Raw genomic sequence first — 17060 nt, forward strand, 5'->3', positions numbered from 1 at the left:
CAGAGGAACAATCACGCCCTTATGGTCCCTGAACAAGTTTGTGTAATAGAGCACTGTTGTTAAAGGTAGTGCTTAGTCATCCCTGTGGCTGTTCCATGTCATCCCTTAAGCAAGTGAGTTACTCCACACCACCAGGTTTGGGATACATGGTGAGAATTCCTTACCAAGATGCCAATCTGATAAATAATCCTGTCTGTCCTCTTATTATAAAGGACTCTTATTGTAAAGTACAAATAAAGTAGTATTGACTCATGGTAAGGTTGTGGCAGTAATCAGCAACCTGCCAGACATTTAAAAGAATGATTTGCACATTGAAATTTTGAAAGCCATCAGAAAACCCACATTTGCAGTTAGTGCTTTACTTTGCATTTCCTGAATTTATTGTTGATTGTTGAAGTACTAATGGCATTTAACTCCTTTGGGTTTTAAGAGGCTAATTAATTTCCTTATTCGTGAGTATTGGGTAGAAATAGAAACACTTCCATGGAAGAGTATAATTATATTCTAAGACCAAATGCCTTGCTGCTGAAGTAATTTTGTAAGAGGAATTATCTATATGATTATTTAAATGGAATGCTAAGTACATGCATAAATGTGTTTTATTATATACTTTAAGAATGGGACCACCACTTTTTAAAAATGGGATACTCAGCAGAACGTAAAATGGGGCCTAGGTGGCACAGCTGATGTCATCTAATAAGTTTGGGAACTTCTGATATATAAAAGTTTCCAAAAAATTTATGTATGCCACTCAGAGTCACAGCCTTGGTTACAGCCAAAAGTGGTAGCTGCCTGGAAGGGTCCATGTGCTACCCAAGCCTGAAACAGAGCAGTCTTGGACATGGGAAGCAATCTTCAATTCTTTATTGAAAAAGGAAACAAAAGCTCTTCAAACCTCTGTATAGAGGTGAACACACCTCTATACAAGTAGCCTCTTGTAGCCTCTGCCCTCCTGCTCACACTGGAAATAGGCATCCTTTGAGATCTGCTGCAGGAACAGAGTTCTGAGAGCAGCCAGAACCCATCCAGTGCCTACATGAATCAGGCCATGGTAGCAGTGAGGGCTTAGGAGAGCTCACTGTGTGTTTTCAGTAGTTTGTTTTCAGAATTTGATGCCATGACTGATCTGATACACTTCCAAAGATGAACTACCACATCAGGACAGAATGATCTGTTGCCCAGATTTTATGCCAGTTCTGCCTATTTGGGAGTTGTGAGTTCTAACACAAGAATGTGACAGCTGAAATTTTTGGACAAGCAATTTGAAAATGGTGAAGCCATTGCCTGTACAACACCCAGCAACCAGGGCTGAGATCAAAATGTGTGTCACTGGAGGTGTGCCATTTGTACCTGCTGAGCATCACTTCTGAGTGAAGGTGAACCATGTTTGTCTTTCCATAGCTACAGTCACAACAGCAAATCCAGTGAGACGCTCGATTGCACTCCTGTCCTGCATTCTCCTGGTATTTTCTGATTGAGATATGGGTCTGTTTTCCAGCAAAAGGATAAGTGTTATGAAGTCCTGTAATTTCAGTTCTGATGTAGTTAATATTGTCCTGTCTTCTATTGGTGGAAACACTGAACCTTAAGCTAACTGTCAAAGAAAACAGGTTTCTAACTCAGTCAGAAATTTAGTTCACATACTAGTAACAAATATCCTGCTGGTGAATTTTGTTGGCCATGTGTTTCTTAGGAGACATTTATATGGAAAAAATAAAAAAGCTGGCCACTACCACCTTTTTTGGGGAGAGGTGGGTGGAGAAGGGAGTCCATGAGAAGTTAGAAGGGGTTTTAATATTTTAAAGTATATACATCAAGGAATAGTGTGCTTAAGGAAGTTCAAAAAGGATAACGGGAAAGTGTGATTTGGTCTAAAACTGCAATTGGTAAAGAATAAGACAGGGGAAGGTTTCTTGTAAATTACTTGGAATCTGGTTCAGTTAGAATTTCTGACTGTGAAGAACTACTGTGACCTTTCGTGTACTTTTAGTATTTGAAGAAACTTGTCAGTTGTTTCTTGAATACTTATTTTTTAAAATCAGATTCTTTAACTTAATATGCATTACAAATAACATTGATAACTTCGTAAGACAATAAAGATTGAAGGTAAATAGTCCTAAAAATTCAGATTTCTCTATGCCAAAAATTATGGCACATATTTATGTGATCGTGGAAATGTTGGGCTGCACTGAAGAAAAATAATTAACAGTGCCTGTAATTGAATTAACTTTATTTTTTTATTATTTTCACTTGCACTGTTTTAAGTCCAACAACTTATTATAAGTACGCATAGAAAGTTATTGATATCAACAGGACTCTCTAATTGCTTAGTGTTAAGCATGTGAAGGAGTCTTTTTGGTCAGTGAGTGAATGAGGTCTCCATCCTCTCTTAAAATTCAGCACACTGGCTTTTTGTGGAATTAGTGCAAAGGAACAATTCCCATAAGAAGTTGTACTGATTTGAACTGAACTACTTGCGTGTCTAAGGCAAGTATAATTTAGCCACAAATGAACAGAAAGAGGCAAGAGATTTTAATAGGTGCAAAAATGAAGATACAGTTTGCTAAAAAGAAAAATTGTTCTTTTTATAATACTTGGAGCAAACTGTCCACTAAAAATAACAAACAACAATGACTAACAGCACACTAAATAGCTATGCTTATATTTTTCAGTTATTTAATTAAAACACCTTTTGTTTAATAGGAAACTAGATTAAGCTCAAAAACTATTCTAAATATAATTTTATCTGTTGGATATTAGTTTGCTTTATCTGGAAAAAAAAAGCCAAACAACCTCTTCTGTGTTCAAAGATCACATCTAATAACAAGAAACAGACCTATTATTTATGCTATTAACACTGAAATAGTTTTCTTGAGGTGCAATATTTATTTTCCTGCTTTAACAAGACACATTTATGGTTTCTCCTGCACAGCACAAATGTTTCTAGCAAAAGGATTTCAAAAGGGCACTATTTTTGTGTATCATATTTAAATTTATAATATTGTAAGATTTTGCACAAGTGTGCTGGTATTGTACTGTATAGTATCACATACTTGAGTTTTGAAATAAAATTATGGTTTCAAAGTCCTCAGTGTTTTTACCTTCAAGATTTGGGATGCTCTGTTTGCATATTGATGGCTGTGTCCTCATGAAATAAGTCCTGCCTTGACTACACTGTTACACATTCCAAGGATCTTGCTCTTAGTCTTCCAGTTCTTCAGGAAACTTCAGGTACAGAAGAGGAGAGCAAACTCCTGTGTCAGTGGAGAAAGTGTTTGGAAGCAGGATCATCCCTGCCATGCCCTAGAAACCAGCTGAGAGAGGAAGCTGAAATATCCTGGAAAGAGTTTTAACTCCTGCTTCAGAGGGAGGCCACGTGTCACGGAGGAGGCTGAACATGGGAAGCCACAAGGGAAATCTGTAACCCACGTATTCTGGGCAAAAGGTCAGGAATTTTTATGTGCTTCTTGTCCTTGTGGACTTGGGAGGTCTGGGAAGTCTGGGACTTGTGGGGAGCAGACTTGCCTGACCAGCAGGTAGGAGTCAATCCTCAAGTTCTGAATCTCTGATGGTCTCTGCCAGGGGACACACTCTGGGACATCAACAACCTGGAAAGGAATTACTGTTTCCATGGAAAGACCCTGATATTTGTATTTCCTACATGAACATTTTTTTGTTTCCTCTACTGTTGTTCAGGTTTCAAGGTTCCTTTTGAAATTATTGTAGAGAGCAGTTACGTGTGTTATGCCTTATCAAAAGTTTTCTGTTTAGCAACCCTCATCAGTATTTTAAAACATGCTGACGTAAAAGGCTGAGAATTTTTCATATAGGTTACAATAAGTATTTAGGTCAAAGAATAATGAATCATTCAGTATAGGTCTGGGTTTTTTTACCACACTGATTATGAAGAAGACATACCAAAAGGTTAAAGACCTTTTGTACTGTTACAGTCCAGATAAATGATCTTCCACGCAGTTTTGGAACAGCTGAACTACAAAAAGGAAGAAACAGATAGAAAACAAAGTTATTTCAGTCTTGCTTCGTCATTCTAAAATTCTTTTCTCCCTCTCCAAATCTGTAAGACCTTGTGAAGGAGGTCACATTTTTGTTTGGTGTTGCAAAGGTGTTTATCTCATTTTTACAGCTAAAAGTCCTACTAAACATCAAGAGTTTGACTAAAGGAACTTTGCCATGGTGAGGATAGTAGGCACAAAATGTTGATATCTGGCAGGATAATTAACATGCAATTTTAAAATGTCAGAAACTCAGCTATTCATTAATTTTTTTTTATGGCAGGAAATACTTAGCAGTTCAAGGTAAGCATTTTCAATGGTAAGATTTTGTTTAATGTTCTCAGTATTTTACAGCCACAGTCTATAGTCCATGGGAGCTACAGAATAATAATTGGTTTCTGCTTCGACCTTATAAATGCAAGTGAATCCTCTTACAGCCTTCTTCAAGTGAGAGCCAAGTTTGATTACAGTACCTGACATTACCATGGCTTTGTAGAGGCAGGTAAGTACAGCACAATAAGGAATGGAAAAGAAATTGGAGCTAGAACTTTGTCTAAAGATCTCATTGAGTTTTATCAAATTCAGTTCCAAACCACAGCCCAAACATAACCCAATTCTCATTTCATCATTGCTATGGATGAATGAACTCCCTGACCCCCAGCATTGTCCTCAGGCTCTGTAGGTGAGGAAAAGTGAACAGAGCATCATCTAATAGCCCTGTTACATGCTGCTGCAGGAGATGTGCCTGTGTCCCATTAAAAGTTAGTGCCATCTCGTATATTAACTGGGGACTTTCTAAATGCAAACCACAGTTTAAACAGGTAGTTTTACACTGTTACACTTGTGTCTACAGACTATGAAAACACAAGACATTGGAGACACTGCACAACTAAAAGTTTGCTCAATCACAAATTGAACATGATGTAAGACAATCATACTGTTGCAAAAATAAAGACTGACACCATTCAAACTGTAAAGCAGGTAAAGCAATTTATTAATTAGTCTTGGCATTGGCAAGGCATCACATGGAGCCAGAGAGTGAGGCAGCAGGGTTTTCTTAGCTGAAAGAAAACTGGGAGCAGAGGCATAACTCTTTAGAAATGTAAAATAGTTGCAAAACATAAGGGAGCATAAACTATCTTCCATGTCCATTGCCAGTAGGGAAAGAAGTGATGGGTTTAGAGCAGGGAATGACTAAGTCAAGTTAGAGTAGGGAATACCTTTGAACTGTAAAGAACAGTGAGACACTGAACAAGAACATTACAGGAAATGTTAGGAATCTGTCACTGGAAATCTTTGAGAACAGGTTAGACAAACATCTGTCAGCAGTAAAGTAGATGTAGCAGACATGACTGGCAGTAAAGGAGTTAGCCCATTCCCTGAACTCCATTCCTGCTCTTTGTTTATTGGAACCTCTGAAAAAAAAAATCTTTTCTAAAACTTCCTGAAGGTTTTCTAAGTTATAGCTGTGGGGTTCATCTGTGTTTTGAATCAATCCATGGGAATCACTGTTTGTTGGAATGTCACAAAAGGCAGCAGTGACAGCACTGGCTGCTGACTCTGCACCTATGGTCTCACAAGGTATCCCATATACAGTAATGAATCTCCAAATCTCTTCAGATTTAGGTTTTACATTACTTCTGTGTTATGGGAACTACTTTGGCATTGGAACTCTAAATTAAAAAGAAAACAACTAAAACTAGTCCATCAAGACAAATAGGACAATGGGGAATGGATGCCCTTCCATCCAATAAAAAAGAAAAATTTTGTGTGGCATATTGTGATACAATAGAAGATGTGTTTTATTTACCAGATGAATAGATAACATGAATAATGATCTGTTCATCAGTAAAACAGGAAAAAATAACAAAAGAAAAATTTCTTTCAAAGTGTTTACTGACTTAGCAGTCTAACAGCCTTATCTCCCTTCCTCAGTCGTGCTTTGTGAATCAGCAGTAGTGAAATTTTCCAGGAACCCCTGGATGAAAGCGGGTGGAAAGGGTGATTAGGGATTTCCGGTTGGTCCCTGACCTCGCCCTGGAGTGCGACAATCAACGCATTGGCTCTGACATTCTTTCTATGAAGCAGTGCAGTGACAGCTGAAGTTGCTTTCCAGAAGTCATCTCATCATCTGACAGCATCCAATACCTTAACTTTCCTTAGCACAGGAGACAAACTACCTTGAATTTCCTACTTTTCAGAGTTTTTCAAGTTGGTGGCAATGGCAAATTATCTTGGAGTTACCTCAGCAGTGTCTTTCATCTGGGTTATGACATTCCTGGCTCAAAATTACTTTGTAACAGGTATGTAAAGTTCCACTTTTTAAAGTCTTGAAAAAGTAGCTGCATTTACAAACAAAAATGTGGGGAATGTGTAAATGTGTTTCTGGCAGAGGAAACCACAGGGCTATGAGAATACAGTGCAACAAAAACTGGCATATAGGGAAACTTTCATTTTTGGTCTAATTCAATTGCTGAAAATACTGAAATCTTTTTTATCTAAATGCCACAGAACTGCTTATTTTAAAGATCTGGTATTGCATTTAGGATTAAGCTCAGATCTATTGAAATGTTACTTTATTTTGTATTATTTTAAATACCAGAGCAAACAGTCTTGTACAATCCTCAAAGAGCAAAGCATGAGACCAGTTCTCTTTCAAATTCCATTATCAACTTGGCAGCATCCATCTGATCTGCAGTAGCTGCTGATATATCTGCAGATGCTCAATGCACACCAGAAGCCTCCAGATGCTTCACTGTTTTTCAGGGAGTTAATTCTTGTTCTATTTATGTTAAAGAACATATGCAGTTATTGCAGACAATTGGTTTTCTCACCTACTGAAAGACTTCTGGACTGAGTGAATTAGTTGCTCAAGTCCTGCTGAAATTCCACAGGATTGGAGTACTTAACAACAGTAGTGTCCTCCAGCAAAACCAACATGGTACAATTTCCACTGGGGAAAAGGAGAGCTTGAGGAGGTACCCTTCCTTGGGACCTTCTCATGCACCCTCCTGGCTCCAAGAACTGCAGTTAAGATCAGGGCTGATCTCCAGCTGTGTCTTGGAGCTGTTTTGTGGCATATCCTCTCCTGTAGTGATTTGCTGACTGGGCTGTGCATGTGGACTCCAGATTTAGGCTGTAGGTAACCTTGTCTCCAGGATAGACTTCAGGCATGTGTAGAACCATCTCCTGCTGTTCCCAAATGGACTTTCTGGGTGTCTGATTCATTGTCTGGCTCCCTGGGGCTGGCAGTGAAACCTGCCACTGTCCCCACTGTGCTGCTGTTCGGGTGCTGTGGGACCATGCCCTGACTGGTGAGGGCACAGCCCTGTCACCCTCTGCTCCTGGCCCCTTTCCTTGTGGAACAGCCTTGTGCTTGCTGCTCCCTGACACTAGCAGCCAAAGGGAACTCTAATAAATCACAGTGAAGGTTAGACACAAAGCAAAGAGTAAAACAGCTCCCATCCCCCAAAAAAGCAAAAAGGGAACTAATACACAAGGCAAACATCCATATCTTACAAAAACTGAACAATTTTCTTCCTGTTCTCTGGCAACTTTTTCTTTCTGTGAGATTCTTCTGTCAAGGTCTTCCCACTTATTTCAGTAAGCCAAATTTTTAACCCAAGACCAAAATACTGAGCAGAATGTGCCAGTACTAGGTTACCTAAATAGAGCAGAGCTTCAAGTACAGGTATGTGTAGCTCGTGGACCAAAAAGGATAATGTACTTCTAAAGGATTAGTCTTCCTCCTGTACAAACTCAGTCATCTTTAGAACAGCATTCAGAGGTGATTTAAGAAGAGATGAAGAGACTTGAAGAGGTAGCTGTTCTCTTTTTGGATTCCTTCCTCACAGTGTGAAATCCATAACTTTTACAAAATGTTTCATTTATGTCACGGTTTTGTTTTAAAAGGCCTAGCAAATTTTAAGACACAACTTTGGTCCATATCCTAGTGTCACTTTTCTTGTAATTTGCAACTTAAGTTTCTGGCACTGAATGTCTATATTATGCTGTGTATCTGTCATGAAATGCACATGTGAAAATATCTGTCCTGTTACTGAATTATTAATAAGTGTAGCAGTTCACAAGTACCTAGGTAATTTTCTAATATTTCATTGAATTCTTTTCAGTCAGCTGCTCAGCTTTATTTGAAATTTGTTAAGTTGGTCACTGAGAAGCTTCCTTTCTCAGCCTTTTGAAAAGTTTGTATTGGCTCAAATCTGAAGATAGGGAAATACTCGATTAAATAAGGTAGACTTGAAGTCCTTGATAACAGCACACACACCTTCACTGAGCAACAGGGCTTTTCTGCATCCCCTGCAATGTGTTTGGGCTTGACTTGTGCTCAGGTCAGGGCTGGATGCAGCCACAGACTGTGTCTGTGGGGAGTGCTCAAGGCTTCAGCAGCTTTCCCTCTCTGCTGCGATAAAGCCACCTGATTCAAAGATCTCTCTTCCAAATATTTAAACTAAATGTAAGGACAGCAGAGATGCATCATTTTCCAAAAGCCATTTCCAGCCCCACCACATCCATTGGGAGCAGGAGCTAAAATCCTGTCTGTTTTTTTAGTTTAGGAAGATGCATAAGTTTAGTTACTTTTTATCCCCTTCGCATCACAAGAGTGGCTTGGCTGCCAGTTCTGTATTTTCATTCATAAAATTCAGTTTAACTTGTCATGTTAAGAAGTCATGGAGTGGATTTGGAGGCATCACTTCATCCTGCCTTGAGAGTTTGTGGACTGCCTGTATTCTGAAGCACAGATTTTATAAAATATGCATTAGTGTACACACCTAGTGAATACAGTCTGGCAAACATATTGAGCAAGGAAGTGACACCTGTGTCTGGTCTGATGGTTATCTGACATGTCTGCAATGAAATGCTGAAATGTTTGATTTGACAGGGCAATTACTGCATATAATTCCAAAAGAATATTCTTTTTTTTTTCCAGTAAATGCTCCCAGTAAAATATGGAGGCAAAATAGTAATACCCTTTCTCCTTATTTGTGTCAAATCCTGAATTTTGTCCTATGCCCTTAACACAGATGAGAAAGAAGAGCAGGTGTAACCTGAGCTAAGCATGTGTTGGTGCAGGTGTCACACAGAGTGTGCCAGCTGTGGCTATTTAAAAAGCTGGATGAACTGCCTGGAAGAGTGTTAAATTCACCTGGCCTATCCCCTCTTTTCCTGCTCCCTGCTAAACACAGTAAATGGAACACCTGACAGTGGCTGGGGGGATGGAAGCATCATGCCAAGCTAGGAAAAGAAAGAAAAAAGAGTTTAGGAGGAATAAGTAACATCAGAAATGATAAAATATTTTTATTTTCTTAGTGGTATATTAATTCCATTAAACATTATGTGTAACTTCTTTGCTATTATATACCTTACTGCCTTCAAAAGAAGGGTGTAATAACAGAATCAATGCCTTGGTGCAACAGCTAGCTTTAATTTATTTTAAAAAAGAAAAGTAAGGAAAAAAGGCTGTATATACATTTAGTCTAATGACAGTCAAACTTTTTGAAATCCCAGACTGTTGTGTTAAAAAAATAAGTTCTATTTTAAAAATGTCTTTTATTCTAGGAATTACTTTTCTGCTATCCTCAAGCTAGAAACCTCAAAAAAATGTTAAATTCATTTGCTCTTAAATTCTTAATGAGAAATAAATGTTAATATTCCAGTACTAACCTTGACTATTCTGTGGCTTAATTACAGGCTCCATTAATTCACCTTGCAGGATCAAGGGTATAGGAATTTATCTTGATCAGAAAGCTAATTTCTCAGAAGCGAGTAATGGATGTAATCAATTCAATCTACAGCTGGCAAGCAAAAAACAAGTTGAGGAGGCTCTGAAACATGGCTTTGAAACATGCAAGTATGTGCCATCAGTTAGTGGTCCACTACCTTTAGTGAAGACCTTCACACACAGCTGAGGCTGGTGATAAATCTCATACTAAAAACACTGATGTTTTTAATTGTAGCTATGGATGGGTGAAAGATGGATTTGCTGTTATTCCCCGAATAACATCCAACCAGAAATGTGGTCAAGGAAAAACTGGAATAGCAAAATGGAATGCTAACAGGGATAAAAAATTTCATCTCTACTGCTTCAATTCCTCAGGTATGTAAGCATGACAGTCCATTTTCTGTGTGTTTTGTCTTATATTAGTTTGTTTTTTTAAACTCTGCATTAAAAAATCATAAAAGTGAGTAATTTCCTATAATTTGTTGACCCTTTCAACCATGTCTTAAACACTGGCAAGCTGTTCTTAGCTCTGAAGCTTCCAAGAAATGCAAAAGGTGAATTCAGTTAATCCAAATTAATAATTTGGTGCTGCCATGAGAGCTCTTGAGGAAGAATTGCTTTTACCATTCCATAATGTTGACACAATGCTCTTAATATGTTTTGATTATTTGGGCATGATAATTTAAAAGAGAATGATTGAATCTTTAACCAGGGTTATCTGCATGTGGTGTGTCTGTTCTTTCAAAAAGGCCAAGAGTGGAGTACTTCAGGAAAACTGTGGGGATTTTTTTCGTTTGTTTGGGGTTTTTTTAATTTTCTTTTTTTTTTTTTTTTTTAAATAAAGGGAAGTGTATCCATTAAACCCGATTAAATTATAAACCACAACTGTCAAGAGACCATAAAACCAAATTAGATTCCCAATCTATAATCAGTAAAATCCAACAGCTCTTTTTAATTTGTATCATCCTAGGTGTGAAAAGACCTGCCCTTCCCCTCACTGGCTATTTACAGATTGAAGATCCAACAGCAGGACTTGGGCCTTGATATAATTTAGATCTCAGCACACTAGATCAATATAGTTTCTCAATAGCTTCTGTAGTATTAAATAAAAATAAGCAATTAGAGATGTTGTTTTTCTACTTTTGTCCCATATCTATGGTTATTACATAACAAATATCCCAATAATTAGACCAAATAAAGGATCATTTCATTATTTATAATCAGTTCCTAGGCTTTGGCAATAAGTTTTAGATAACAAGGACAAGAGAATATGTCAAAAATCCCAAAAGTTTTCAGGAACACTGTGTGAACAAGGGTTGGAAAGCAGGAGAAAGATGGAGATGCAGAATATGCCCATGTAAAGATGTAAAACCTGAGACCCTGCCTGGTGACTGTGAACACTGGAGCTTCCAAAGAGACTGAGGATAAAGCTGTAGAGAGAAGGCCTGTGCAGCATGGTGTTTTCACTGCATCAGTTGTGTGTAATTCTGCATCAAAAGTGTTGGGTAGATTGGGTAAGGCTGAAGAGGCAGCAAGTCACTCCAGATTATTTGCTTTGTTTTGCTTTAATTCAAAGAAAATAAAGACATATATACACTGTTAGAATATTGCTCAATTGTTAGAAAACCATTTAATGTCCATTTCACTTTGGGATGATTCTGCAGTCCTTTATCCTAATTTCCAAACTGTTGCCTGTTCTAGGCATTTCTTTCAATGTCTTTCCAAAATATATTTGTCAGAAGCTCATTTTGTCAATTTTCTCATGCCAAAACACTTGCCAAAACTCTTGAAAATTTGTTTCATTTCTCATAGTGGAAAAAGTGTCAATTCCCTGCCCTTTGGCATTTTATTCTGTAAAGGTGACTGCGTCATCAGACTTCCCGTGGGGATTCACTCTTGGAAAACAGTACATACATCGTTTCCCTGGTATTTATGTTGTAGCCTGGTTGTTATTTTAGTGACATTTTTATAGCTTTACAGAATTTCACTAGCAATGTAGAATGTTAACATTTTCACAGGAACCTGATTCAGAACTCAGCTTTTCCAGTTCCATATAAAACTTCACTTGCACCTACATTTTTTTATACAAACAACATCCACTTCTATTAAATTACTTTATTTCTGGAAATTACTTATTTTTCTTCAAATCTGAAGTTTTTTACTTCCTACCCTCTCCTCCCCACTTAGAATCAAATCTCTTTATTATCTCACATTGGTGCCTAATTTATTTGGAACTTCTATGGGCTACATTTTTTTTTTTTACAGGAAATCAAATTGATTTTTCAAGTATCAACAGTACATGCATATATGTTGAACATATATATATATATATATATATATATATATATATATATATATAATAGAATTGAAATACTTTTGTATATTGAATCTGCAGTTAAGCTTGTGGGAGGTTATCCTTTTAGGTTTTATATGCAGTATTACTCTAAGTCATTTTCATAAGGAATATAGTCACTGGTATAGAATCATAAAATGAGGACCACACTTGCTCAAAGGAGTGTGCAACTATGTGAGTAATGATAAAAGCTGTATAATCTAGGTTTTAACCACATATTTAAAATACCCTGGTTTGGGTAAAGCTTTTGTGAATTAAAAAAAAAAAAAAGAGTTTGCAGAAGGGAAAGACTGAATAATAAAAACACAATAAATGTGTGTGCAGTAAGCACAAAACTGGCATCCAACATAACCTGTATACATTTCTTTTCCCTGCTGCAGATGTCCAGATTAATTCATGTCAACCAGACCCAACTACCACATTTCCTTCATCAACTGCATCAAGGAACTTCACTGCATATTCAGCCTCTGATTTGACTGAGAACATCACAGCAGTGCCCACTGTGACTGTGACTGAGTCAGAAGAATTCCTGAAAAAGAGATTTCGTGTCATATGTGTGACTGAAACCATCTTACCAACAGAGGGGCCCACCACACCAGTGCCAGAGGAGCATTTGCCCACTGACTTTCCCAAGCATACTCCCCACCTGGCTTTTAAGAATGATGCTGTTGTATTTGGAGGTAAAGGCCTTATGTGGTAGTTATTTAATGAAAATAATTAATTATGTAGAAGTCAGTAGTCAAACTGTTCACTGCTATTTTTGTTTGCTGCTCCACCATCCATTTCAATGTAGCTGAACCTGGAGGCAGAATAGGAGTGTTATGGTTTTGCAGAACAAAGCTTATAGGGAAGAGGATTTTAAAATAGTTTTTAAGAAGAACTAAGATCTGATTTTATACTTTATGATAAATTTTAATATGAAATTATGTACCTTCATTCTGATTAATGTGATTTGGGGTAAATAAATTTCTAAAAAAAATCTTGGCAAAGATTTTTGCCAAATCTTGGCAAATCTGACTCCCAGTGTAATGGAAATCTCACCAGGCTCTTAAAACCAAAAGTAGCCAAGAAAGTTTTAAGGAGAATTGTTCTTGAGATATGAGGTGTGAATAAGCAATCCTAATACACAGCAGTAGAGAAACAGACTAAATATGAGGAAAAGCATGCTAACTGTAAGGATAGTTAATCACAAGAATATGTTCTCTAAGCAGGTTGTCAAAACCCTTCAATGAGCAGATTAGACAAATATCTGTCAGGGATGGCCTAAGTACCAGTTTTAGCCTATCCTGAAAGAAATGAGCAGGAGTAACTCAGCTTTTGATTTTCCTAATATTCTATTCTTCAGTTCATTTGTAGGTACTCTTATACTAGGCAAAGAGATTTTTGCTCTTAAGCATTCAGATCATCAGCTTTAAGTACATAAATAAAAACTCTGTGCTTATATCACTTTTATCTCCAGGTATCCCCACTGCACTTCTTGTACTGGCAATCTTCTTCTTCATTATTTCAGTTGTTCTAGCAGTCTGTTATATCAAAAAGTAAGTTGCTGGTTTTTTGGGGTATTTTTCCTCTCTTGGATTGAATTAGCTCCTAGACTGCATTCACTGAATATTTAAAATATATAATAAAGGGCAGAGAAGTAATGATGATGACATAACAGTGTTGCACAAATTTTAAAAATCTTAAGCCCCGTTTTTATGCAGATAGGTTTGTTGCTGCTGGGAACACAAAAAAATATTGCCTATTTATAATTGGTCAACCATGCCAAGTGTGTCAAAATAGCAACACTGAAATGTGCATCTGTTCATACATAAATCTGTTTATGCAGTTTTATCCTTCTTTTTTCTTCTGTGTCACACTCAAAGTGAAAGTTTTTATTATTGCACTATGATTTTGCTCAGAAAAAAAATAATTGTTGAACTCATTTGTCAAACTTGGACCTTCAATACAGTGCATCATTAAATGCCACTAAAAAGTGTGCAGTTCACCCTAGCCCAGACAGCTTTATAATTTTATACCACAAATCCTGAATATACATTGTCTGTTTTTTAAAAAAATATGAAAATATTTCTTTAGAAAGCACACTGCTGGAAAAAGCACAATGATCTAGCATGCCACTGTCCTCTGAGAGACTTCTACTGGAGTATGGCAGAGTAATTTAATTCCAGCTGAGTGATTCTACCAACCTATGTCAGTATTTCTGCTTTACTATCTTCTTTTCTTTTTTAAAGGTACAAGAAAACCTTCCCATTTTTAAACAAGAATCAGCAAAAAGAAACAGTTGTAACTACTGCTCTCAAAGAGACAAAATCAAACGACCAAACACCTGAGAAGGAAACCCAGAATAATGGAAATAAGGTAGAAGAGTGTAAAACTAAGCCTGAGCCCACAGTAAAATGTCTAGAAGCAGAAGTTTAAAGGAAAGAATGCACAGTTCTTGACGGAAATATAAAATGAAGCACACAGAACTTAGCAGTGCTTTAAAACATAAGTGATTGTAAATACTCGTATTTTCTCTTTCTTTAACATATGATACCTTGCTTTTCAATAATTACATCTTTGGCAACAAATATTCTTGCAGAAGAACATGGTATCTTATTTACTTGAAAAAATTCTACAAATCCATATTACAGCTCATTTTTCATCTTTAATAAAGAAGCAGTTAGGAATATGCTATTAATGACATGCACTACATTAACTATTTTGCATGGAATTCACATCAATATATACTGAAACTGCTTTTATATCTGGCTGGAGGATGTCTGCTAGCCTAATGCCTAAAATAAAATGTTGGCACTGTAGTTCCTCCTCATGTAGATTAGCTTATTTCCATTCAGTAGTTTCACGCTGTTTTTAAAAATATCTGTTTACAAACAGAAGAAACAGTTCTGTTTACAGGGGAGTAAAAACTCAAAGGATTATCCCACTGTCATTCAAATACCCAAGGAAGGGTACAAAGATGCTGTTGTGTGTGTATATATATATATATATATATATATATATATATTTACAGCAATGAATAACTTTCTTAGGTACCTTCAATGTATCATAATTTACTGTTTTATTTATTGAAACCATTATCATTCTTCCACATCAGATATTTGACAGAGGGGGACAAAAAACCCCTTGAACAAGACTTATACTGGAGATCTTTTGTGTGTACCCAAGTGTGGCTTTCTTAATACAGGTCTCAGGTGGTATGGGATGTCTACAGTACTCCCTAAAAAATAAACTGTGGTGGATATGTTTGTCTGGACAATTTATTCTCATGAAAACTGTCTCATGGTAAAAAGCATTCATATAACCTTAGTGTTACAGAAGTAATTAGTTGTTATAAAATAACAACATTAGCAGTTTATCAAATATTTACCTGAATAAAGAATTTAGATAACTTATCTTTATGTGTGAAGGAGGTTGTTATGCCAAAGGAAGATTTTTCTTTCCTTCATCAGGCAGCTTTAAAAACATAGTCTTAGATAACAATAACAATTTTTAAAATAGCAATAGAACTGCTCAACTATATTGTGTTTTCAACAGTGTAGGGTTCTGAGTTATGAACTTTAATGTTTTTCATTCACATAAAATTTAAATGCCTTGTGTTTTTACATTCCACTAGTAGTGATTTATAGTGTATTTCTAACATCATACTTAAGAGATTCCCTGGGTTGTTTTTTGTTTTCTCTTTTTGCCTTTTTTTTTCTTTTGATAGTTCAGAAATGTTTTATGTAATGTTTTATGGCTCCAAGGGATTCAGTACAGCTCTAAAAACTGCTCATATCAGATGTCCATCAGCAGAATTTTAGCAGAAAAACATTCAACAGAGGACAGCACTAGACACAGCTTTTCCAGACAGTTAAGTAACTCCTCTCCTTGCACACATCATGGTAACACCTTGTATCCTGAATGGAATTTCTCTGTGAGGAGTAGACAGCACAAGTAAGGCCATCAGGAAAAGCTACAGCCACCAGTCATGAAGGTGCCAGAGTAGCAAATGGGCCCAAGGACACAGGCAAACATAGTGGATTCCAGGTAGTTCGGGAAATTTAAAAAAATCTCCCTTCTGTTTCTCTTTTCCATGCTTTAGAGATTAGAAATTACCTGTTTCTCTATTCTTTCCCCTATGTCCAAGAGATAATTATAATGTTGCTTCTGTTTTAGAGCTAAATAAGGGTGCTTTTTGTCTCCTGAAGTGTTTACTTGCTAAAAAAAAATCTATCCTGGTTTAATAAGATACTGCCTTAACCTCTAAGTGTCTTATTTTATCATGTACCTAGAAACCTAAACTTTCTTCCCAACCTTCCCACTGCTACCTGACCAATGCCCATGGTTTGATCTGCCCCTCCATTTCACTACACAATTTATGCCAACACCACAAGGGCTAAAGGAGCTGTTACACTGCTCTATATGGAATAAAGGCAGCTCTAATTACTAATCAACAAGTACTGGATTTTATATTGTCTGTGTGGCTGGCACAACTCAGTCACATTGGAATTGGAAAGTACAAAACATTCCTAATGGAATTGCAAGGGATGCACTACTACAGCACAAACAGGAAATATTTATTTAAGTATCTAGACCAAGAGTGTCAAACAGCAAACCCTTAACTACAGGTAGCAGAAACTTTAGAAAAATTCTTCATTCTTCTTTCTGATTTTTCTCAAGTGTTGTGCACTTTTTTTTTTTTTTTTTTTTTTTTTTTAACGAGGCCTTCTCAATCGTTCTGAAGCTCCTTGATGTGCCAGAGCTGCTCAAGCACTTTGGACAAATAATTCATCCCACTGAGCAGGAGAGCACAATCTGTACTTGTCACTTGATGGTAACATACTCAGATTCCCACACTGAGGCTACAGATGTTTGCTGACCTTAGGCAAAAGGGGTGCTTGGCCTGCAGGAAATACAACAGGGTTTCCAGTCCAGCCCAATCCCTGTCTGGAATATAGGGATGCCTTTGTCG

The 17060-nt window shown here is 37.0% G+C and overlaps 1 protein-coding gene across 1 annotated transcript; it reads left to right on the plus strand.

Annotated features, from left to right (window-relative positions):
* Positions 1 to 6234: 6234 nt before the first annotated feature.
* Positions 6235 to 14524, plus strand: LYVE1 (lymphatic vessel endothelial hyaluronan receptor 1). Its single transcript, XM_062495190.1, has 6 exons — positions 6235 to 6316; positions 9723 to 9882; positions 9989 to 10128; positions 12487 to 12786; positions 13566 to 13644; positions 14338 to 14524. Exons 1-6 carry the CDS (start codon positions 6235 to 6237, stop codon positions 14522 to 14524), a joined length of 948 nt encoding a protein of 315 aa, XP_062351174.1.
* The last annotated feature ends 2536 nt before the right edge of the window (positions 14525 to 17060 follow it).

Source organism: Cinclus cinclus, chromosome 6 (genome assembly GCF_963662255.1).
Source record: "Cinclus cinclus chromosome 6, bCinCin1.1, whole genome shotgun sequence".
Lineage (NCBI taxonomy): Eukaryota > Metazoa > Chordata > Aves > Passeriformes > Cinclidae > Cinclus > Cinclus cinclus.

What these genes read in the sequence shown, in the direction of transcription:
- LYVE1 (XM_062495190.1), top strand. Translation starts at nt 6,235, where the DNA reads ATGGCAAATTATCTTGGAGTTACCTCAGCAGTGTCTTTCATCTGGGTT. An exon ending in CTACTGCTTCAATTCCTCAG is followed by an intron (nt 10,129 to 12,486) that starts GTATGTAAGCAT and finishes TCCCTGCTGCAG; the next exon opens with ATGTCCAGATTAATTCATGT. An exon ending in TGATGCTGTTGTATTTGGAG is followed by an intron (nt 12,787 to 13,565) that starts GTAAAGGCCTTA and finishes TTTTATCTCCAG; the next exon opens with GTATCCCCACTGCACTTCTT.